General features: G+C 37.2%; 1 protein-coding gene across 5 annotated transcripts in view; it reads right to left on the bottom strand.

Annotated features, from left to right (window-relative positions):
- Positions 1 to 25,205, bottom strand: part of cmip (c-Maf inducing protein) — a 184,908-nt gene extending 159,703 nt beyond the window's left edge. For 2 of the 5 annotated variants that reach the window (XM_028810155.2, XM_028810158.2), the window contains exon 1: positions 24,367 to 25,204. In XM_028810155.2, the coding sequence (XP_028665988.1) occupies positions 24,367 to 24,690 (324 nt within the window). In that variant the 5' untranslated portion in view covers positions 24,691 to 25,204. Of the gene's footprint in view, positions 1 to 24,366 lie in introns of all 5 variants that reach the window. The other 3 variants (XM_028810157.2, XM_028810159.2, XM_028810156.2) reach the window with 2 other exon arrangements.
- Positions 25,206 to 26,313: the final 1,108 nt, after the last annotated feature.

Raw genomic sequence — 26,313 nt, 5'->3', positions numbered from 1 at the left:
CCCAGCTTTTTACTCTCTTTAAGAACCTAAGAAAGTCACTTAAAATCTCTATGATCCAAATGTATAAAATATAAGTAAACAATTTTAACAGAGGTCCTCCTAATTCAGTTTGTTCACAAGAGATGTAAATTATTTACTTCATGAGACAGAAGTACACAATAAACAAGAATAGTTGTGCTGAATATTAAAAGTCTAAATGTTCTCGATTGTAAAAGAAATTTGTCATTTTTTGCCCTCTGATAGATGTCCAAAGTACACTAGATCCTTGTTTAAGGATCAAAAATTAAACATAACATTATATTTGGAATCACTGACCTTGAAATAAGTCTAAAATGATAATCCACACATTTATGTTTGAAAGTTGCCTTTTTTAGCATTTTGGGAGTGGCTCTTAGAGGGCTTAGGACCACAAGTAAAGAATCAAATATCAAAAAATATTACCATATTCATGATGAAATAGCATAAAACGACAATCCACATGCATATAATACCGATTATTTTATCAAAGCTCTGTGAAAAGGAGTAACTTTGACCTCTCGTTTCCCACTGGCGCTGATCCCCTGGGTTTGGTTGATGTTACATGCATGATTTCAGGTTTTTCTGATTGTTTCTGCTGAAGACACCAATTAATTTTTTTATAAAGGTGTAATTTCCTGCACAAAATACAGAATAAAAATTGCCTAAAAATTACAATTTTTCTGTTCTTGAGAGACAAAAATAAGGGAGGGGAACTCCAAAAAACACAATGTATTGTATAACTAAACATGAGGGGGATGGGGGTTCTCATACTCATGACCAACACCAGTAAAAAAATACTGACATGATTTCAGTGTTCTTAAGTAGTTATGATCATAATATTATGATTTTGAAGTCACTTTGCTTTAAGGTATGTGCAGCTATCCAACAATACGTTATGCCTACAATGTTGGTTCAAGTAATCTGGAAGCAAGTAAATTATGTGTCTGAATTTTAAGTTTTAGGTTAATGAGAAACAGGTTTTTGATGTACACAAACATGTCATGAAGTATACAAACATGTCATGAGGTTAAACAACATTCTCTGCAGCTGTAGAATATCAATGAAAAAAAGAAAGTAAACAAATTTTCAACAATCCTTTACTAAGTTGTATGGCGACTAGATGGAAAGAACAGCAATGTATCTTTTGTCCTTGGAAGATGAGGCGACAATCTTCTTCATACAACATATTTTCTTAACAGCACTGTATTATCTAGTTATTAAAACCTGTGCTATCTGACACAAATGAATTTAAATATCTATTGAGCAAAATAATTTTGATAGTCCCACATTCTACTGTATGTGTGGCTTCATATGACAGTTTAGAGAAAACTAATTTTTGGTTTCAAAGTTTCGCTACACTACATTTTTTCAATTACAAATACATGAATGAGTTAAATAATGAATGATATTTACATCACACTTACAGGGACATTCAAAGAGATAACAGATAACAGTTTAAATTCCTTTTTAACAAAATATGTACTTAATATTACATGTAGCTTACAACAAAAAACTTTTAAAATCATTAAAAAAATTTACTTTATGTGGAATGCACAGGATGAGCATATCCACAAAATAAAGGAAATAAGGAAAGTTGATAAGAGTCTGATGACTGTAACAGCCTGCTGTTTAAAACCTCTCCAAGTCACGATGCTCAGCATGATCTCCACAAACTGTACATGGCCTTGCCTCACATGGAGAGGAAGCCAGCACAGTGTTGAAATTCAACAGCTTTTACAACAAAAATTGACTGACTACATCCAATTCATAAATTAATTGTGAATTGCACAATTAGGGATATACAAAGACAGGCCGACCTATTCACTCATTTACACAGGGTAAATTAAGTCTCTTTAATAAAAGAAACAGTAAATATTTGAAATCACAGAAGTTAAATCTTGAACAATTAACAATTTATTTTCAAAATCATTTCACCAAGTCAGGATCACAGGATAATATAATTTGACAGAATTTTATTTGGAAGTGCACTGTATAAGGTTTACATGGTGATTTTTAATAATAAGCCAAAAAAAAATAAATAATAAATAAATGTAATCTGTACTCCTAGGATGTGTGAGTGACTGTACTCTGTCCTGTCCTGTCTTGGGATTGGTTTCTAACAAAAGCTGCAAGAAAGGGGTCTGTCCCCCAAAATCCCAGAACTGGATTAAAAATGTTTTAAACGCATTATATTATAATAAAACACATTTCTTGAATCTGATTAATCCAGTTGTAGGCAAACAGGCACCCAGCTGCAATCCTACAAACATTAAGCATTAAGGCAAGATCCATCCCAGGAAACAGTGCCAAAGCACACACTGCTAGGACATAGGAGGTAGCACTTCTATGAAACAAATGAGTTCAAATTCTGGACCATTCTGTCTAGAATTTATATGACGTGCATGTGTCTGGTTTTTTTGGGGGGGGTTTCCAATTTCCTCCCACATTCCATTGATATGCAGGTAAAGTTGGCTAAGCAGCCTAATCTTAGTGAGGTTAGATGCGTCACAGAGTATGCCAAGCAATGAATTGGTGCCCCATTTTAGTGATAGTTTATTCTTTGTGCCAAATTAAGCCATGAAAAGGCAAAGAGTTCCTTGTCCTGGACTAAGTAGTTAACTAAAAAAAAATATGGATGTGTAAATAATAAAAGTACAGTGATAAGCACTGACAACTAAGTGAGGTTCCAACACATCAGGACCATGAACTTAACAAAAGAATGAAATAATTTCATGGTAGTACAAGAATGGATAATGGATACACTCAACACTATGGTCAATTTCAAATCGTCGACTACCCTAACCAGTACATTTTCGGTCATGTGGGAGTAAAACTGGAGTACCTGAAGAAAACCCCAAACAGGCATGGGCTGAACATGCATACCTCACACAGACAACAACTGGGAACAGAATTTGAATCCAACATGTTAGACCAAAGTAACCTGTACTCCAGCATGCCACCCTAATATGCAGTTTTCACATTTTCCCTAGTGAGTTTGTGTGTGTACATGTGAAAGTGATGCACTGCCATTCCACCCAGAATTGTTTTCAAACTCCACCAACAGCAAGTAGCCTCCAGGTCATTCTGACCATGTAATGGAAAATGTGAGTTTTGAAAATGAATGGACAGATCCATAATTATTTTAAACATAAGATATTAGTTTAAAAAAAAGTTCCCAAGATAAGCTCATCATGCTTTTCTTCCAGCGCAACTTCAATTTTTTTTGTAATAAAAAGAAACAAAAGAAAGCACAGATTTCATTAAAAAAGAAATACTGTAATTATATATAGTACATATATTGTTATGGTAGGTGGAACTATTTAAACTGTTACAACAGAAATAAGGAGATGTACTGCATAAGCTCCACATGAAAAAGGCAGAAATGAGAACACAGAAAAACATCTTCCAAAAGGTCAGGCAGAACTAGGATAACACAGTCAGTCAAAGAAATAAAAAATACAAGCCTTAGCTATGCTTTTGGTGAAATGAAAAGTAGTGAAAATGAGGATTTGAGAGTTAATTTACTAGAACATTTGCACCTGATGTTCTGGGTTCTTTCCTCCGATTTTAAAATGGGGTCCCTTTTGCAACTGTAATAAAATAGTAATTATGCACAAATCTTCCAAGCAATGGGTTTTGCAACTTACTGTAAAAGATGATTATAAGATTTTCGTCTGAGAGAGAAAACACAAACAAAATGAAAAATACAGATCACAAGCTGAAAAAAAGATGCTGCAAGTGATTTCACACATAGCAGAATTGACAATGGACAGGTACACTTAATTGTTAAGATACGTGTATTTGTGTCTGTTGTAATGCAGTTTACTTGGTTGAGGATGGAGAAATTCAAATCAGTACACATTTATTTACTGAATTCCCTTATTCCAGGGCAAAGCCATGGAGAACTGGATCCTACCCTAATAGCACCAAGCACAAGGTAGGAGCCAACTCTGGTAGGATTCCTATCCATTACATACCACACTCACACAAGGGTAATTTAAAATGCACAGTTAAGATGACATAAACTTATTTGGAATGGTAGAGGAAATCTGCACGGCCATAAAAAACATGAGAAGACAACAGACTGAGAACTGAATGCAAGTACCTAGGGCTTAGATGAAGCAGAGCAAACATCTACGCCCAGTTTCTTAAAATTAAGCTGTAGTATGTCAGCTTAAAATTCTGAAACTACATCTTTTCTAAGCTAAAAATAAAACAAATAATATTTATTATATATATATATATATATATATATATATATATATATATATATATACACACACACACATACATACATACATACACACACACACACATATATACACACACAGTGCATCCGGAAAGTATTCACAGCGCATCACTTTTTCCACATTTTGTTATGTTACAGCCTTATTCCAAAATGGATTAAATTCATTTTTTTCCTCAGAATGCTACACATAACACCCCATAATGACATAATGACAAGTAAAAAAACTTTACTTTAGGTTTTTGTAAATTTATTAAAAATAAAAAAAAATGAGAAATCACATGTACATAAATATTCACAGCCTTTGCTCAATACTTTGTTGATGCACATTTGGCAGCAATTACAGCCTCAAGTCTTTTTGAATATGATGCCATAAGCTTGGCATATCTATCCTTGGCCAGTTTCACCCATTCCTCTTTGCAGCACCTCTCAAGCTCCATCAGGTTGGATGGGAAGCGTCGGTGCACAGCCATTTTAAGATCTCTCCAGAGATGTTCAATCGGATTCAAGTCTGGGCTCTGGCTGGGCCACTTAAGGACATTCACAGAGTTGTCCTGAAGCCACTCCTTTGATATTTTGGCTGTGTGCTTAGGGTCGTTGTCCTGCTGAAAGATGAACCGTCGCCCCAGTCTGAGGTCAAGAGCGCTCTGGAGCAGGTTTTCATCCAGGATGTCTCTGTACATTGCTGCAGTCATCTTTCCCTTTATCCTGACTAGTCTCCCAGTCCCTGCCGCTGAAAAACATCCCCACAGCATGATGCTGCCACCACCATGCGTCACTGTAGGGATGGTACTGCCTGGTGATGAGCGGTGCCTGGTTTCCTCCAAACGTGACGCCTGGCATTCACATCAAAGAGTTCAATCTTTGTCTCATCAGACCAGAGAATTTTCTTTCTCATTGTCTGAGAGTCCTTCAGGTGCCTTTTGGCAAACTCTAGGCGGGCTGCCATGTGCCTTTTACTAAGGAGTGGCTTCCGTCTGGCCACTCTACCATATAGGCCTGATTGGTGGATTGCTGCAGAGATGGAAGGTTCTCCTCTGTCCATAGAGGACCTCTGGAGCTCTGACAAAGTGACCATCGGGTTCTTGGTCACCTCCCCGACTAAGCCCCTTCTCTCCCGATCGCTCAGTTTAGATGGCCGGCCAGCTCTAGGAAGAGTCCTGGTGGTTTCAAACTTCTTCCACTTACGGATGATGGAGGCCACTGTGCTCATTGGGACCTTCAAAGCAGCAGAAATTTTTCTGTAACCTTCCCCAGATTTGTGCCTCGAGACAATTCTGTCTCGGAGGTCTACAGACAATTCCTTTGACTTCATGCTGGGTTTGTGCTCTGACATGAACTGCCAACTGTGGGACCTTATATAGACAGGTGTGTGCCTTTCCAAATCAAGTCCAATCAACTGAATTTACCACAGGTGGACTCCAATTAAGCTGCAGAAACATCTCAAGGATGATCAGGGGAAACAGGATGCCCCTGAGCTCAATTTTGAGCTACATGGCAAAGGCAGTGAATACTTATGTACATGTGCTTTCTCAATTTTTTTATTTTTAATAAATTTGCAAAAATCTCAAGTAAACTTTTTTCACGTTGTCATTATGGGGTGTTGTGTGTAGAATTCTGAGGAAAAAAATTAATTTAATCCATTTTGGAATAAGTCTGTAACATAACAAAATGTGGAAAAAGTGATGCGCTGTGAATACTTTCCGGATGCACTGTATATATATATATATATATATCATAGTTTACTGTCAAATAAAGCAAAGAGCACGTGACACATGTTTCACCCTCATTTGGGCTCATCACCCACACAATTCAGGTCGTCAAGACTCAGACTACGAATGCAATGTGTATATATTAAACAGCTTTAGCACATTGGTGAAAATTTTGAAACACTAGCATTCCCCTTTAAAGCTTTCCAATGTGTCACAAAATCTTTTAAAGGATGAGATTTCTTCTGACTGCAAATGCAACATGTCTCTTTTTGCTTTCTGTTGCGATGGCAGAAGAGGCAACATGTAAATGAAAATTCAAAATAAATGCCTTAACATAAACTAACAGCTCTTGCTTTCTAATCCATTTAAACAATATCTGAACATACTTATTCCAAACCATGTACATAGATGATCCATGACTTCTTCACTAGCCTCACCTTCTCTCCCACCTCTTGTCTGCTGTACCTAAAAACCCTATGTCAAGAACTCACTGTCATATCAGCCACATGAGGAGAGAATCAAATCAGTGTCACAATACCCTTTCTTTACCCTTCAACAGAAGCTCAACACAAAAGCAAGTAGACCTGTGTCACACCAAGTCTTTTCACATTTACATACAGTATATATAAAAAACACACACACACACATGCAGGATATAATATAGTGGTAAATCATCTTTGGATCAGGTTTACTACAGAGAGAGACAGAGAGGTTAGGAGCACGCGCTGATACAGCGCATTGCTGCACCCACCACGTGACAAATCAACTCAGGATCCCCAGATTAGGACCCAAGTGCAGTCATGCAATGGGTGACACCTCAGCATCACACTAGTTCAGATGGAATGGAACAGTGTGAGGTTTTTTTTTTTTTTTTATGGTGGCTGGAGTGCCAATTCTGCCACCAACCCCCAGGTTTTTCCCTGCAGGTTGGAGGGCCTACTTGCAGGGCTGGATGTAGATTAACCCAAGATGAAACAATTGCAGGTTAAGGGCTGCTCTGGGGTCCAATGGAGTAGAGTCACTTCGGGCGTTTACGGGATTTGAACCGGCATCCTTCCAATTACCAGTGCAGATCCCTACCTCAGAGCCACCACTCCACCCTACACTACGCACTACATAAAGGCACTAAATAAAGTCACATTGTTATCTTAAATTTTTTTTTTGTTTGTTTGTTTGGTCAGTGAAAGCTTTCTACCCATACCGCCAAACTCATCTCAATCATGTGATTTCCCAGAGGACTTAAACGGGTTTACCTTACTAAAAATGAAATAAATCACTTTTGCACTATAAATTTCTGAAAAGTCATATATATGTGCAATTACATTATTAAAAGCTGTAACAGTGCCTTGCACTATGACCTTTACAACAAAAGATGCTATATAACAGAAAGAGATGGCTTCACTATCACACAAGGTTAAAGTTTCCTATTTCAGGGTCACAAGTGTATGAGACATATCCATTTCATTTTAATACTGCAATTACTGGTCAAAGTGCACCTAATGAGTGGTGTGTAGTGAAATGCCAGCAGCAAAGTATGAAAAACCTAAGTAAAATGGACCATTGCTCATAAGTATGTTGATAACCACTAACAAAAATTAAAAATTCTATGAAAAACTTCAAACAAATGTGGAGTGTGTCAAAGGATTCCCACACTCCTACTTACTATTCTCACCATGCAGTTTTGAGATAAACAAAATCAGACTTCTACATGATTGCACTGATGCTTTAAACTAGAAAGTGTTGGTGGATGGAGAAATTTGGAAGTCAAAATAAATTTAATATTAAATAAATATTAAATAAAATTAATTTCTAGACAGTTATAAGAAAGTCCTTTAATGAAAAGAAAGATCCAGTATTTCAAAAATAATAACTCGGAAGGGTACAGAAGCCTAAAACAAACCTACAGACCTCTCTGAACCTGCCTATCATGTAGAGTCTGCTTCTTTTGCATACATCAATATTGCTTTAAAAAAACACTCCTCCTGCTCTCTATCTCCATATTCTCCCAATCTCTCTGGCTTCTCTTCCTCTTAGTACTTGAGCTCTTATATCATGCAGCTCTACCATCTCCAAGGTTTCTAGTGTGGGGCCAGAAGAGAAATTTAAGGCTCATTCAGGAACAACTTCTGGGGAAACACACAAATCATTCCAGAGTCAGAAATGGTCTAGCAAAATCCAAAGGATGTCTTCCTATAACTTTTCCTTTAAACATGTGCCCTAATTGTCCCTTAAAGGGCAAAGCCACCATAATACAGTCTATTATCTACAATGAGCAGGAAACCGTGTATAGGTTTAACAAGATAGATTTTGCTATCTGTTGCTGGGAAAGACCCTTGCTTTATATCCCTATTATTGCCCCACGGAATTCCATTTGTGTCCGTTTCTCTGTCCATTACAATAGGTCATAAAACCACCATTGGTGGTGGTCTATTAACAATAATGATGCAGTTGTTGCCAGTGCAGAAACCACTAAGGCACCTCACGGTCTGCCTACACTGCATAAAATTACCATCAGTTATGGACCCTATCAAGAACTGCCACAATAAATATGTGTGTAAATCCATTCACCCACCTATGCTTTAACTAATCCAGCCTTTTCCAATTTTAGGGTTGCAAAGAATGGATCATAATTTCCAAACTTTTTTTACTATCATTAAACATCACTGAATCAGTCTTTATAAACAAACATAAAGCCTCTGTATTATTTTATATTATACTACAATATGCAACCATACAGAGAACTGCACATATTATTATCACTTAAAACAAATGTGGGCTACACTGCTGGAGTGGTTGGAATGGATGATTTGTTAGAAGTGAAAGCCTCACTGTGTGGGTGGGTTTTACTATTGATTGTTTTTACACATTAAAGCTAACTTGTATATAGCAATTGTTCAAGGGCTACATACCAGTACAGTAATAACCCCTGCTACCTCACTGCTCCAGAGTCCGGGAAACAAATCCTAGCCATTGGGAGTTTACAAATTCTCCCCATGTCCTTACAGTTCTTTCTTAGATTCCCTGATTTTCCTCCCAAAGAAGTCTGTACTAGGTTACTTGGTGGTTTGGAATTAACAACTCATGAGTAAGTGTGAGCATGTGTGCGTGTACCCTGCAAGAGAATGGCACTCTTTCCAATGGTGGTTCCTACTTTGTTGCTGATGTGTTGGGATCGGCTACACCATACCAATTCTGAAATTCACAGAACTCACTACAATTCACTACAGTTGCAATAAGCATACTCTGTACAAACATCACAGGTAATATTTTTAGTCCTAAAAGATACAGAAGTAATGATTTTATTTCAGGGTGAGAAAGGCAGACAGATTTATCTACTGTAGATATTAGTATTTTTCACCAAATGCATCAATCAGACATCTCAATTAGAAAGAACAGTGGTTTACCTTTTTAGAAGTCAGTTATTTTAAAAAGCACACCATGAAAGCAGTGCGCAAACTGGCACTCAAAAGTTAAATCATTCAAACATTGTTTTAATCTTTTCCTTGATGGCCACTGTCAGAACCTATCCCATTAAGAAACAACCCTGGAAGAGATGACAGATAAAGTTGTGCCATAGTGTATCGTCCAACATAAAACAGAATTTCCACAGCAAACAAAATATTACAGGATACACAGAATAAAATGGAAATGGTGCAAAACAGTTATGTTTTGTTATACATAATGATGGTAGTTAACTTTTCATTAAATAAAAAAAAATCAAAAAAGTAATTAGTATAATTTGGCAAAAAAATGCCTTCAGTGACGTCACTTGCCTGGGATGAAAGAGATCCAGTGCTGAAATGCAAATTAAAGCTTAACAGTGAATAATGGCAGCAGAGCCAATTCTGCTCTACAAAACATAGGAGCAACAATACAGAACATTTCATATGGTTCTTTTTTTTAAAATTATTTTTACTTATTAACTTTACTGAGATAACTGCATAATAATTACAGAAAAAAAAATGACGACATAAGGAAACTATACAGTTAATTAACACTTTTTAAAGTGCTGCTATATTAATGCTAAAGCAACAGTTAAAAGGGAAACCTAAACCACTGAGCTACTCTATTATACATCCATCCATCCATTTTAAAACCTGAACAATCCTATCCTCACACAAGACACACACTGCACAGCCCTCTCACAATGGGACAATAAAAAAAAAAAAGTTTTCCTATCAGATATGGCATCACAACTTAATTAGTTCAATTCTGCCATACACTTCTGCAGTATGAACTCAAAAACAATGACCAACACTGGTCATTATTTTATGTAAACTAAAAAATAAGCATGAGGGAGTGAAATATATTTCATATGTTTTCAAGTATCTAATAGTCACAGTACATCTCAACGTATGAGGCAGCAGAGCCAATAAATGTCCTTCCAACCTTATATACTGTGTATTCAGGGTTAAGCTATCTTTAGTGGCAAGCATGCATATGCTCTTTTTGAGGATTCTCTTTTTCTCAAAATCAAAATATACATACTGCCTGGCAAATTATAGATTAAAAACTGTCTCAACGTGAGTGAAAGCATAGCCTTCTAAACATTTGTGGAACTGTTCTTTCATCCGACAACCTCATAATATGTTTTGATTCTATGTTAACTGTATTATAACAATAATAATAACAATAGTAATATAACAATAACTGTATTATTTTTCATACGAGTCTGTATCCATGATTTTTATGTTTATGCCACTCTGTGCATCTAAATCACCCCTTATCTGATCCAGTGTAAAATCTAAGACTTGGTTCTGTTGAATAGCAGGAATAGCCTATGGACTGAGAACACTCTTTTAGACACAGACTGCTTTACACTATGTCAATTTACACTCACTAATTAAAATGTGTATCTTTTCGATGTGGGAAATCCCAACTGTATGACTTAATCTTCTTACTGGCAGACTAGACATCATGTAATATAAAGACAGAGTTAAGTGGGAACTTGGAACTGTAGTCATAAAAGAACATTTTTTAATGCATTATACAACTAAAGCTGCACACTGTGTTTGAATAGGCATGGTGGAGAGTAGAAGGCTTTCACAGAAAAATAACTAAATTGTGTAACTGTTTAACCCAAGTACCTTTGACAAAAAAAAAAAAAAAAAAAATTAAAAAGGGGAAACATCTGACCATGGGATACACAATAAGTAAATGCTGAAAGGGGGGGGTTAAATATAATAAGTATAAAAAAACTGAATTTAAGAGAAGCTGCAAGAAAGGTGTGATATACCTCTATAATAAACCCATTAATTTCAAAAATGGATTAATCAGATTCGGGGTTGTTGGAGACGTGGAGCTGCAAGCTTCGGTCACACCACTGTAGTTACCAAAGAAGAGAATAGAAAAGCCTAATATATAAAGGATCATAAAAACACAGATCAAATGTATTGGTTGCCATCTTCAACAGTTTGTTCAAATTCCGAACACAGAAAGGAAGTCGGTGACACTTTAGTGATTGCCTCTCTCACTAACTTGTATGCACGAAGACTTTAACAAACGCTTTGTTTTACATTAGCAAGAACAAATTAAGTCTCTTACGGTTAAGTTACATAGCAGTTACCGTTAATGTATGCACTATAGGTAGCCATAAAAGTCTCTATCGTAACGCGTTGCCAGATTTCATACCGAAACTGGGAAATGCCTTTCCCAGTCGCATTGGGAGAAAGTCAGGAACAAATCAATTTGGTTCCATAAACTGCCGCCAATCAGTCTGACGCACCCGGCACTGGATTATGGGATCAGACACGAGAATTTACTGAGAACTTGGCTTAGAGAATGTGAAAACTTGCTACTAGTACAATGGAGCTGTAAGGCAAAAGCGCCCCACCTGAAAACCAAACAGTGGTCGTCGAATATAGGTATGTCTTCATGCGCAGCCTGAAAAAAAGAAAAAAAATTGTGGGGTGATTTTAAAATGGCAGGATGATAATGGCTTTCATTGTCCCCACACAATTACATCAGCTATTTCCCATTCCTTCCCAGCGCCTATCGGGTCTCCAAAAGGTTTTGGCTTTTCGCGCTCCCGTCCAACTCCTGAACTTTACATTGTCTTTCCCTAAGGACAGTCATGATTTTTGGCTACTGCCTCCAGAAACTGTCTTTCGTAACCTCTTTAACAGCAGCCCTCATGACTATGAGCCAAACTTGTGCAGCTGCGGTAGGATGCGACTGTCAACTGCATGTCACGCACAAAAAAAGTCCAACCCTCCACTGCTGCCACCCGATATACTGGAACCTCACAACAGAGCGAATATATAGAACAGCACTTCAACTCAGTCCCAATTGGCTAATCACAAAAGCCCATTTTCTACAGGATATTCGCCTCCCATCTGCTTGCGTCATCAGCTGTGGGAAGCAGACGGCAAAGCTGTTATTAAAAATGAAAGAGGGCAACTCGGGAGATTTCGGATTTTGTTTCTCTTTCAGGAATGCAACACACACACAACCACAGAAGCACGCGCAGGCGACAGAATATGCGTCTTTCAGCTGGGACTTGGTAAACAGCTGATTTGTGGACATGCGGAAGGCCACCCCAGGGGGTTCCATTCTGTTGTTGTGTTGCTTTTTTATGCCGTTGTGAATTATTTCTAAGTCAGTCGAGGCGGCACGGTCAACCTCCCAGGTGCTCTTCTGCACTTTGAATACAAAGAGAGAGCGTCGTGTTTAATCTGGATTCTATTGATACACATTTATTTGTTGATTGAGTGGGTGCAGCTGAAGGTCACCCTGTGCAGTTTTATTACTTATTTAATTTTCCAGGCACTATCTCTGGTTATAACTGACCAGCTATTTTCACAGAGCTTTTGCAATAAAAAAATATACCTTCAGATAACAAATGAGATTATTGCCTTTGCATATAAAAACACATACATAGGAGAAAAAAAAGGGAAAACTTTGTAATCTTGGTACAACATACATAATACTGAACTTCTGTTATTAATCAAAACATCTGCAATGTCAATTTATTCTTGTGTTATGAGTTCTATCAATTACACAATAAGTGTATTTGCAAGCATTTCCTACTTGAGTACACTATTAGTCTTTTATGTTTCACTTAACACTTGTATTTCTGTGCAAATGTTGCAAGATGGCACAATAGTTAGCCTACCTCATTGATTTGCTTATTCCTAAATTCAAATCCTAGTTGTTCTCCATGTGTACTTAGCACATTTTTCTTGTATCTGCATGTGTTTCCCTTATACATCCCAACATTGTGCAGGTTAGGTTCATTTAGATCCTAAGCTTTCCCTGCATGAGTTTGAGTGTGTCAGAATGGGCCATGATAAATGGACTGATGCCCCTACCTTTCACCTAATACAGCCATAAATTCTTAATTAGAGAAAACAGTTTTGAGAATGTTTTCTTATTTCCATGTTTCCTGCAGTAGTTATTTTATAACATCTCATTAAAATATACATTAAATATAATGCATTTAGTAGGAACAGAGTATTATGACAATGGAAATGGAAAAACCAGCATCCTTTCACCGTAAACTCCAATCCAAAGTGTTCTGCACATATTAGCATAAATAAAGTTTACCAATATGCGCAGGCACACAAAGGTAGTCCAAGGTTTAGATTGACACATAGGCTACACTCAATTTCATCTGCCTTATATGCAAAATACTAACAAGTATTCTTCCAGTGTACTACTCATTGTGTCTGCCAATACTGCATTTCTTGTATCTTTCATTTTATATTACTGTACAGTTGTTTTATTTCTGATATAGTATTGCAGTCTTATTAGCCCAATAAAGTGCCTTTTCACAACTGCTAATGGTGCAATGTATTAAAGATTAGTGGAAAACTTTAATCTGTTTTCAGAGTTGTGTATCTAAATGATTGAATATGAATTATAGTAAATCATCTGTATGGCTCAGTTTTTAAAGTGGCTGCCTCAATACCTGAGAAGAGTTTGCACAGTCTTCTTATGTCATTTTGGATTTTTCCTTCAGTTATTGTGGTTTTCCTCACACATCCCAAAGATGCCCATAGAGTTAACTCGGCAAGTCTAAATTTGCTCCCGTTTAAGAGTGCTCATGTATTCTGTGATGGACTGGTTTCTCATCTAAGCTTGGTTTCCACTTTGTAACCGGGGCTGCTGGAATGTGCTCCACCTCCTCATTCACAATCATAAAACTGGATTATGTGAGATTAATGAACAGAGGAAATTATCATTATTAATGTTTTCTGGAGCTGCACAGAACTCTGTTTAAGCTTTCATCTTGCAAGTCAGTGTGGTGTAGTGTAGTATACGTCTCTGATCTCATACTAGGCAAGTTACTTAACCTACCTGTGCACCAACTATAAAAATTAATAAGATAATTTAAATTTGTTTAGATAATGCTGTAAGTTACCTTATTTACAGTAAAAGCATTTACCAACTAAACTATAAAATTAATAAAACCTGCTTACCAAGGGTGCATGGACACAGATGGAAGGTGGGGAAGACTAAATTACACATGTACTTCCCTCAAACAAAAGAATACAATTTATCTTATTTAGCATCAGTGATGTTAGCATTCAGTGGCTACTTCTGAATAATACATGTAATTTAATAAAATTATAATTTTGAAAGCACTACACTTTGAGGATTTACTATTCTTATATTTCTGAAGGGGTGTGAATTTTGTTTTGCTCAGACAACATGAAGGCTTCTCCCCTTTCATACTGCCTGAAATCGATAGCCTGATCTGACAAGTGAATGTATTAACTTGCCTTGCATTTACAGTCATATGAAAAAGTTTGAGAACCCCTCTCAGCCTGTATAATAATTTACTTAAAAAAAAAAAAGATAACAGTGGTATGTCTTTCATTTCCTAGGAACATCTGAGTACTGGGGTGTTTTCCAAACAAAGATTTTTAGTGAAGCAGTATTTAGTTGTATGAAATTAAATCAAATGTGAAAAACTGGCTGTGCAAAAATTTGGATACCCATGTAATTTTGCTGATTTGAATGCATGTAACTGCTCAATACTGATTACTTGCAACACCAAATTGGTTGGATTAGCTTGTTAAGCCTTGAACTTCATAGACAGGTGTGTGTCTAATCATGAGAAAAGGTATTTAAGGTGGTCAATTGCAAGTTGTGCTTCCCTTTGAGTCTCCTCTGAAGAGTGACAGCATGGGATCCTCAAAGCAACTCTCAAAAGATCTGAAAATAAAGATTGTTCAGTATCATGGTTTAGGGGAAGGCTACAAAAGGCTATCACAGCGGTTTAAACTGTCAGTTTCAACTGTAAGGAATGTAATCAGGAAATGGAAGACTACAGGCACAGTTGCTGTTAAACCCAGGTCTGGCAGGCCAAGAAAAACACAGGAGCGGCATATGTGCAGGATTGTGAGAATGGTTACAAACAATCCACAGATCACCTCCAAAAACCTGCAAGAACATCTTGCTGCAGATGGTGTATCTGTACGTCATTCTACAATTCAGCGCAATTTGCACAAAGAACATCTGTATGGCAGGGTGATGAGAAAGAAGCCCTTTCTGCACTCACACCACAAACAGAGTCACTTGTTGTATGCAAATGCTCATTTAGACAGGCCAGATTCATTTTGGAACAAAGTGCTTTGGACTGATGAGACAAAAATTGAGTTATTTGGTCATAACAAGAAGTGCTTTGCATGATGGAAGAAGAACACCACATTCCAAGATAAACACCTGCTACTTACTGTCAAATCTGGTGGAGGTTCCATCATGCTGTGGGGCTGTGTGGCTAGTTCAGGGACTGGGGCCCTTGTTAAAGTCGAGGGTCAGATGAATTCAACCCAATATCAACAAATTCTTCAGGATAATGTTCAAGAATCAGTCACAAAGTTGAAGTTATGCAGAGGTTGGATATTCCAACAGGACAATGACCCAAAACAGTTCGAAGTCTACAAAGGAATTCATGCAGAGGGAGAAGTACAATGTTTTGGAATAGCTGTCACAGTCCCCTGACTTGAATATCATTGAAAATCTATGGGATGATTTGAAGCAGGCTGTCCATACTCAGCAGCCATCAAATTTAACTGAACTAGAGAGATTTTGTATGGAAGAATGGTCAAAAATACCTCCATCCAGAATCCAGACACTCATCAAAGGCTATAGGAGGCGTCTAGAGGCGGTTATATTTGCAAAAGGAGGCTCAACTAAGTATTGATGTAATATCTCTGTTGGGGTGCCCAAATTTATGCAAGTGTCTAATTTTGTTATGATGCATATTGCATATTTTCTGTTAATCCAATAAACTTAATGCCACTTCTGAAATAACTACTGTTTCCATAAGGCATGTCATATATTAAAAGAAAGTTACTACTTTGAAAGCTCAGCCAATGATAAACAAAAATCCAAAGAATTAAAAAGGGAACTTTTACATATGACTGTAAGATCTAAACATTAAAACTTACAAATATTTACACATATTCTCACTGTTTTACACTTTGACAGGCCTGGCCAGCCAGCCAGCTTTTTTATTTACTTTCTATTTATTTTAAGTATGTCTAAAAAGTAGAACACAAGGTGGGGGACAATAGTTTGTGTAGTGATGGTAGCATATCTAGCCAGCAATTGTGTGGCACTGGCAACAGCAATGTGTTTCTTTCCAGTCAGTAGGGAATTATTAATGTTATTTTTCTTAATTGTTATATTACTTTGTGCAGCACTACAGTAGGCCTCACTGCCAGTAAAAAATAAATTACTTAAAAAAAATTAAAAAAAAGTCAAAATATGCTGAAAAATATCCTGCCATGTACCTTTTAGGCATAAACACATGCTTTGGCCTAAACTTATCTCAAGGATGTTTTACAAAATGAATACATAATCAAAAATGAAAGACACGATCAGTATATTTTAATTAAAAGTAAATGCATCTTGTGAATAGAAAAGAAGGTAACAAATTACACTTTCATTAATTTCATTTTTTTTTCAAGCATTGTGCAGATGTGGACACAAGACTAAATTATGTTTGTTGCAGAGACATTATAAAGCAAACAAGTAAAATATTAAATCATACTATTGATGTTATTTCCCCTCAAACATTCTGCTTTTCCAAATGCATGGAGTACAGGAAGATTAATTGTGATTGATACAGTGTGTCTTTTATCATCTCTACAAAAGTTGTAATCGCCTCTAAACTGGATATTCCATTATGGCCGTCAACACAATAGATGTACTCAAAAATCAAGATAACAAACTGCCAGGGAGAAATTAAACTTTTTTTAAAAAATGACTGCAGGCTACCAATTTTTTTAAGTTTGATTATTTAATAGGTTTAGTCATAATTAACGAGCATGATCCTTTTCAAAATGCTTCCTCGGACATAACACACTGATTTTCTAAAACCATGCAATATCATTTGTGGTCAATAGGGAGCCAAAGCCACCCTGGCTGCAATAAGCACAAGGCACAAAACCAAACCTAAATACATTAAGGGAGTGACGCACAACTGGAAAACTGAGGGATGCCAGTCAGCCAAACAGCATGTGTTTGTACTGAAATGGCAGGGTCACAAGACCATGTATGACACACACATTCCACACAGGAGGAACACCACACCACATCTACATCTACATGAGACTAAAAAGCTGCCTATTGGACCTTCATTTCTCTTTAGCCAAAGCGAAAAACAAAAAGAACTCATGTAAAATGTCCTGTGATGGACTGTTTCCTCTGCAGGATTAGTAGTTGGGTTGTGTCTGAGGTGGGTGAAAATTACTTTGGCTGTCAGTGATACTAAAATTGGGTTCATTAAGTTGATGCATAAATGACCTGTAAGATGTAACTGATGGAAATTTTACAAAACAGATTTCATAGTATTTCTGTATACAAAACAAGCTTTCTTTCATTTAAGCAATGATGCTTTGATTCACACAATTCTTTTCACATTTAAAATTTACAATTACTACACTGTAAATTAAACAAGTGGAAAATTTACAGAAAATATTGGATGATTTTCAAAAATTGTTACCTCACGTTTATTTATATGATTTTTAGAAACATGACTTTGAAAAGACTACCGACTTGTATTTTCTCATTATATACAGTATATTATTCCATATTCCTACCTTGTTTAATGGTAAATATCTATTAATTTTTTAAACCATCCCACAAGAGTGGAGCCTTTATCCTTGGAAGGAACACTTGCTTTATACAGTGCATCCAGAAAGTATTCACAGCGCATCACTTTTTCCACATTTTGTTATGTTACAGCCTTATTACAAAATGGATTAAATTCATTTTTTTCCTCAGAATTCTACACACAACACCCCATAATGACAACATGAAAAAAGTTTACTTGAGGTTTTTGCAAAGTTATTAAAAATAAAAAAATTGAGAAAGCACATGTACATAAGTATTCACAGCCTTTGCCGTGAAGCTCGAAATTGAGCTCAGGTGCATCCTGTTTCCCCTGTTCATCCTTGAGATGTTTCTGCAGCTTAATTGGAGTCCACCTGTGGTAAATTCAGTTGATTGGACATGATTTGGAAAGGCACACACCTGTCTATATAAGGTCCCACAGTTGACAGTTCATGTCAGAGCACAAACCAAGCATGAAGTCAAAGGAATTGTCTGTAGACCTCCAAGACAGGATTGTCTCGAGGCACAAATCTGGGGAAAGTTACAGAAAAATTTCTGCTGCTTTGAAGGTCCCAATGAGCACAGTGGCCTCCATCATCCGTAACTGGAAGAAGTTCGAAACCACCAGGACTCTTCCTAGAGCTGGCCGGCCATCTAAACTGAGCGATCAGGGGAGAAGGGCCTTAGTCAGGGAGGTGACCAAGAACCCGATGGTCACTCTGTCAGAGCTCCAGAGGTCCTCTGTGGACAGAGGAGAACCTTCCAGAAGGACAACCATCTCTGCAGCAATCCACCAAACAGGCCTGTATGGTAGAGTGGCCAGACGGAAGCCACTCCTTAGTAAAAGGCACATGGAAGCCCGCCTGGAGTTTGCCAAAAGGCACCTGAAGGACTCTGACCATGAGAAAGAAAATTCTCTGGTCTGATGAGACAAAGATTGAACTCTTTGGTGTGAATTCCAGGCATCATGTTTGGAGGAAACCTGGCACCATCCCTACAGTGAAGCATGGTGGTGGCAGCATCATGCTGTGGGGATGTTTTTCAGCGGCAGGGACTGGGAGACTAGTCAGGATAAAGGGAAAGATGACTGCAGCAATGTACAGAGACATCCAGAATGAAAACCTGCTCCAGAGCGCTCTTGACCTCAGACTAGGGTGACGGTTCATCTTTCAGCAGGACAACGACCCTAAGCACACAGCCAAGATATCAAAGGAGTGGCTTCAGGACAACTCTGTGAATGTCCTTGAGTGGCCCAGCCAGAACCCAGACTTGAATCCGATTGAACATCTCTGGAGAGATCTTAAAATGGCTGTGCACTGACGCTTCCCATCCAACCTGATGGAGCTTGAGAGGTGCTGCAAAGAGGAATGGGCGAAACTGGCCAAGAATAGGTGTGCCAAGCTTGTGGCATCATATTCAAAAAGAATTGAGGCTGTAATTGCTGCCAAAGGTGCATCAACGAAGTACTGAGCAAAGGCTGTGAATACTTATGTACATGTGATTTCTCAGTTTTTTTATTTTTAATAAATATGCAAAAACCTCAAGTAAACTTTTTACACGTTGTCATTATGGGGTGTTGTGTGCAGAATTCTGAGGAAAAAAATGAATTTAATCCATTTTGGAATAAGGCTGTAACATAACAAAATGTGGAAAAAGTGATGACGCTGTGAATACTTTTCGGATGCACTGTATGAGAGAAATTTCAACTAACATGCATGTCTTTGTGCAAGAGGAAATCCAGGCTAATAGCAGAAACCCAAATGAACACAAGGCGAACACATAAACCCAAACTGATAGTGGCGGCGCCAAGATACAAATCTAGTGCCCTTGTGCTGTAAAGCAGAATCACAAAACACTACATTACTATTCTGCCCTATGACAGTAAACATGGTGGGCAGAAACTGACAAAACCAGGCAATACAAATATAAAAATGAAACAAACTACCTCCTAAAAAGCAAATGAATAACCCAATTTAAAAAACTGTATTCTTACCATAGTTATGAGGTGTGAACAATCCTATATAACAGTTTTCTTACAAAACATTATTCTTGAATTTATTTCATTTGACTTAAAAAAAAACAAAAAAAAAAAACAAAAAACAAAAAAAATCTGTTGTTGTAGGATTTTACATGGGGTTAAACCACAACTACTGGTGAAACATAAGTATAAAAATAAACAACAAAGTGCCACACTGGCCTAAAATACAAGTAGCCCCATCTCCTGGAAATATGCTACATATGACTGATAATGACAAAGTACACAAATGCATAGCAAGAAACAACTCTATAATTTAATAGATCTCCAACTTAATTATCCGGATGGATGATCTTAGATAAATTATGGACAAATATAAGGAACATGTAAAAGAAATGTAGTCATTCATTTAACAATGCATTTCCTTGTCGTAAAATATTACACAAGCGATGTTTTATAAACTTTGTTTTAATTGTGAAAAAGTACACCTTTGATTACTGGTAATCATTCATACTAAATACAGAAGTCTATATTTGTTACTGTAAGGTTTATGCAAAAGATCACTTTATAAACTTCTTATATCTGATTAATAGTAACTGAAAACTTCCAAATGTGAATTTTAATATGCAACAAAATGTAATTACTTTAAAACTATGAGCTTTTAAAAATGTATTAAAACAAATTATGCCTTATTTATTAAACCTGATACCTATTTTAAGCAGTGATGCTGCTTTCAGGGATGGCTTCTCTATTGCATGCAGTGGTGCTGGGATTGGCACTGGTCACTCATAATTCTGAACTGGATAAGTAAATGTGAGAAAATGATTTACCTTCCAGTTATTGGATTTAAGTGGGTTTGAATAAGAATGCTGGATGAAACTCCATTAAGTCTCCATTTACAGTGTGGGTGACGTTTTTAACTACCTACCCCTGGCTAGATTGTTTTATGGACTGAACAGTTAATTTATGTTACACAGATAATACTTTAAAATTAATAGCCTTTCAGGAAAATACAGTTCAAACTGATAATTTCAACAAACAATATGACCCGCACTTTTAAGGAGCAACAGGAATAGTAAGTAAATAAGAGACAGCATCAGCAAGAATTGTGTAAGCAATAAACTAGGTACATATAAATTGGTTTAACATTTGCTTGGGAATAAGAGGTAAAATAAAAATGTGTAATAATTAATACAACAATTTTACGTATGTGTTTAACATATGTTCACAAAATTCTGGAACCACAACTAGCAGCACTGAAGAAAAGACAGAAGCCAATCATGGAGAGGTCACCAGTCCACCATGGGGCAGATTTTTACACTTGCTCACATACACACATCCATGATCACTTATAATGGGCCAGTGTAGTCTTACCAATCCATTTAAAACCAGACAATTAGCCTTTAAGTAAATGCTTAAGTTAAGCTGACACTTAACTTCTCCTCAAAATATCAATATGCAGGTGAACCCAGGCACCAAAGACTAAAGAAGATATTTAAAATGTCATCAACCAGCTATCCATTCCTAAACTATACCCATTTGAGAATAGGACAGTCACAAACTCTGATAATTTCAAACAATACTTTACTAATTTTGAAAAAATCCCAAACTGGCCTCCTATGATCCATTAATGGTCAAACTGTTTTTAAGTATGGATGGATGTTACTATTTTCATTATTGTGAATATGATACATTTTCAAATAAATTGAAAGATATTCATACCATGAAGCAAATGTTAAAGTGATGTAGTTTAAAGTACAGTGGCTTAGAACATAAGGCTTCAAATTCAGGCCCAGCCATTGACTTATTCCTGCACATAATACATGAAAGCCAATATCAAACTAACAGAATAATAGAAACAAAGAAATGAAATGACCAAAAAGCAGGAATCACTGATAAACTTTCATTTATAGAAACTAAATCATCCACACTGTCAAGAAGAACTATGCAGTCTAACTTGTAGGTTTTCACCTGGAAAACAAAAACACAAAACACTGCTTTGGTAAGCCCTCCAAGTTTTACCGTTTCAAACTTGAACTCAGCTGAGGAGCCCACACCAGCTGCAACATTTTATTGCGATCAACTCACTCATCTCGCCGAATGTTGCTTAAATTGAGGAGGAACCCATCTTATTCCTGTTTGCTGTCCGGGTTAACTATGCAACATACAAGACTGACCTTTCAGCTGTCATAAATTTAAATAACACGGCAAGCACAAACTAAATACATAAATAACATACACCAGGCCTCCCATACACCTTCTGCTTAAATACATAAATTTTATATATTCCTGAACAGTTCTATTTGAACAGTATTAAAAAAGTGTAACCACAAAGATTTTTCAAAAATTGGAAAACATGAAATAAACGTAAAAAACCGTTCCATTTTACTTTTCTCCCTTAATAATTAACTTCTAAACCTGATTTCATAAGTGATTATTACAAGACTGTCTACACATTATGGAGTTATGTGCACTAATGTTCAAAATTGAATCACTTATGAAAAACTATGGTTTACGTAATAAATATTTTACTTTTAACATTTTTCAGGGAGGATTATATATACTGTATTTGTACAATAAACAGGCGCTCCGTCCAAGGTTAGCTTCTGTGCACCATGCTGCAGCAATCTGTTTTATCACCCGTGTCCTACTTTGACTACTCATAATTACAAGTTGTTCTGACTATTTAAAGTACAAAAAGAGAATCTGATCCATACACTAAATTCGAAGGCTTGCTATAGTCTGGACACTGTAAGTTATTAGGCGGGTTCAAGAACAGATTGATGCGTGGATATGTATGATGGCGCTTTTGTCTTCATTTACTAACAAAATTAAACATGGTATATTACGCATTTAATAAAAACTGATGATGCTGCACATATTTGGGGTATTACAGGTAGTACGTAGGCAAATACGTTCACACTTGTGTACGCGGTTTCTTTCCAGGAAGCTCTTGCAACCCTTCAGTAAAATCCACTTCTGTAGAAATTGTTTTTCACTGATCATCACTCGCACAACTATGAACTTAGAGACCCACCCCTAAAAAATATAAGAATAACTTTCTTTTTAATATGGGCAGTTTTTGCAATGAAATTTTATCTCCCTTTTCTTATGTACAGGTTTTGACATTCTTGCCCTGATGATTGGACTGTACTACCAAACAACTGCTGAAATGCACGGTAAAAGTACTGTTACTAAAAAAGACGACATACAAAATAAAAATGAATTTTAACAGTAAATCTAGCCACTACTACTTCTCAACTTAAATATTCTCCTTAGTTCTATTGTCCCTGCCTCTAACAAGAATCACTTATGTGAAGGGGTACTCCTTTATATAAAAAACCTGATTATGGCAAAATTCAAAATGTCTACATTTCGCACTTCATAAATTTAAGATTTTCTGTTATCGTTGTAAGCAATCGTTTAAAATTTAAGATAAAAAGTTAAATTTAAAGGAAACATAATTTTAAGTAAGAAAGCACAAAAACAATGTATTTAGCTGCATCCTGAATGGCTTAGCGACACCTACACTGCTTCCTCTTTTTACAGGTTGGCGACTAATGAACTGACGACTGCTGATAGCACTTTTTCACTCTTCTGTCGTACAGAACACGGTCTAGTGAATTCCCATTGATGATCGGGTGCAATCAGTGAATGAATCGGTGTTCACAGTGTTTTCGCTAGAAGTGAAAGCCTTGTTGTTTTAAACGAAAGGCATATTCTTATCTACACTTAAAACAGGCCGCTACTGCAACATCTCTTATCTTCCGTTTGGATCGTACGTCAGGTTCGATAGATGTGCCCCTTCCTTCATGAGGGGATCCGTATGATGCCCTTCATGACCAATTAAAAGGAAAAAGTGCTGACTGTCGCAAGTCGAACTCCATGCCGTTAAATGTATGTCAAGATTTTCGACTTGTATTAGTAAACTGAACAGGAAATCCACACTGAGTTTAATCTGTTATGATAATGGAGTTAAAAAGACAATAATTGGCAGTCTCGCAGTACTGTATGCGAGTTCTTTTAAATATTATTTTACGGGGTTTGATCTTCATCGTACACCATGGAAAGCTTCTAGTTTTGTGCTTGTATTTGGGCAGCAACTGTATTATTTGAAAATGAACGCGTTTTCAAAAACAAATAACAAAAAGCTTAAAACAATATGAGGCGCCTGATATCTCAGAAAAGCCGTTGTCCGTTGTGGACCGCTAGACCAGCTTCATTTCTGAACTCCGAGGCCATCGCAACCAATCACTTCGGCCCCGCAGCTCAGCGTGAAACCGGCGTAACTGAAAGCAATGTGCGAAAAAACAGGGAAGGCAAAATAATAAAGTGGCAGTTAGACTTACCGTAGCTGAAGCCAGACTAGTATCTGTAAGGGTCAGGTGGTGGGGCTCCCATCTTCTCAAGAATTTGGAGGTCAAAATCTTGCTGAGAAAGGTCCTGGGGTGCTTGATGACACACACCTGAATGTCTCCTTCCTGCAGCAGTTTGTACCTCATACCATTGCAGTGGAGCAAGGCTCTCCGACAAGGAGCTGCTCCCATTTTATTCCCGTCCGGCGGTGTAGGGGCAGACATCTCTCCCAGCAGAGGTTTGCTCTCGTCTGTCTGATGTGGGTTATGATTGTTGTGAAGATCACTGCCTCCACCCGAACTGCTATCAAAATCCATAGCAGACAGCAAACCCAGTCCCAACAGTAAAGGAGTGGTAGCAATTGAATAAAATGCAGTTTTTACTGAAAGTGAATGATCGAAGAATAATCCGGCAACAAATACCACTACCACAGAAGTGCAGCCCAAAAAAAAGGGAGGGGGGGATGGGGAAAGGGGACAACAAAAAGGAAGGAGAGACAAAGACAGACAGAGAAACAGAAGACAGTGACAGATACAAAAAGGGTATACGTAAAAAGGTAATCCTTGTCCAGGCTTTATATTGGCATAAAAACAGGATCTCCTTTAACTCCTTTTTCTTCCACCAATCGACTTTGTCTCCATTAAATGGTTAAAATGCCCGTTTAGCCATGTCCATCTCCATCATAAAACTATTATTTGAACCGATCCAGTAAATAACAAAGACAAAGACGAGCTTCGGGTTTCCTCTTTAATGCTTAATCGGAAGGGTGTTTTTTTTTTTCCTCCTTGGTGGCCGTGAACAAGGCAGTTGGTGAAAGATTGCAGAAGCTGCGCGAGCCGCTGGTTGGCCTCTACCATGTCACGTGAAAACATGATGACGTCAATGGAGAACAGAAACGGATGCGCTGCGTGCGTGGGGGTGTGTGCGCGCGTGTGTGTCTGTGTCTTTTAGGGAGTGCGGCCACACGGCAAAGAGGAGGCGACAAGGGAGCACCGCTGACGATATATAAAATATCTTTTCTGTATGTTCTGGTCCCACGGAATTCCTTCTGTCGCTCGAGCTGCTGCGACGTAACGGAAGCGCTGAAGTCGTCCCTATCATTGCTACACCCATCCCTGTCATCACGCTACTTTTGTGTTATATATTAGGAGCTTTATTCGATTTCTGAAATTTTAAATAGAAAGGCTGTTTTTCGACCTAAAGCACATTTGTGCCTGCTGAAACCAATGTAAGAATTTAATTTTAACGGACTTGTCTACTTTAAAGCATAATAGTTTTTTACACAGCGGGCCACTTTATTTTTTTTCTTTTTAACAAGGGAGAGCCTTCATGAATTTCTGAAATATGAGAGAGCGTTTTAAACCAACAATGTGGCTTTGTTTCGTGAGGATATTAATATATATATATATATATATATATACAAGCTCATGATAAAGGCGGTACGGTGGCGTAGTGGTTGCTGCCGTCTCACGAATCCCGTTGTTTGTGTGGGGTGTTCTCCCACATCCTAAAGACATTCGTTGTTGAAAAACTTGGCCTACACAAGCCAGGCCACCTGCCTCTGACAGTGAATTGGATATATGAGTTTGAAAATGATACCCAATGTCATATTAAATGCAAGTTTCATTAATGTCCAATTTAACTGACACAGTTTGAACAGAAAGCATTTATTGTGAGAATATTAATGTGATAAAGTGTAGTTATTTTTTAATGCAAATAACGTGTATTTCAGAAATTACCTTACAGATGTTCTTCCTACTGAAATTCTTCATGCGGTGGCAGTGCTTCCTAAATAAATCTGAGTTTCAGACCAGTATTTGTGCTCTTTTACTACTAGAAGTCAATAATCATTTCACACACAGAATGTTAGGAATAAGGAGCAAAGTGCTTGATTAGTATCAAGGAATATAATGTAACCCTTTTAAAATAGATTCTGAGAC

Source organism: Erpetoichthys calabaricus, chromosome 9 (genome assembly GCF_900747795.2).
Source record: "Erpetoichthys calabaricus chromosome 9, fErpCal1.3, whole genome shotgun sequence".
NCBI lineage: Eukaryota > Metazoa > Chordata > Cladistia > Polypteriformes > Polypteridae > Erpetoichthys > Erpetoichthys calabaricus.
Note: the sequence above shows the minus strand (reverse complement) of the source record. Positions and strands in the feature narration are given on the sequence as shown.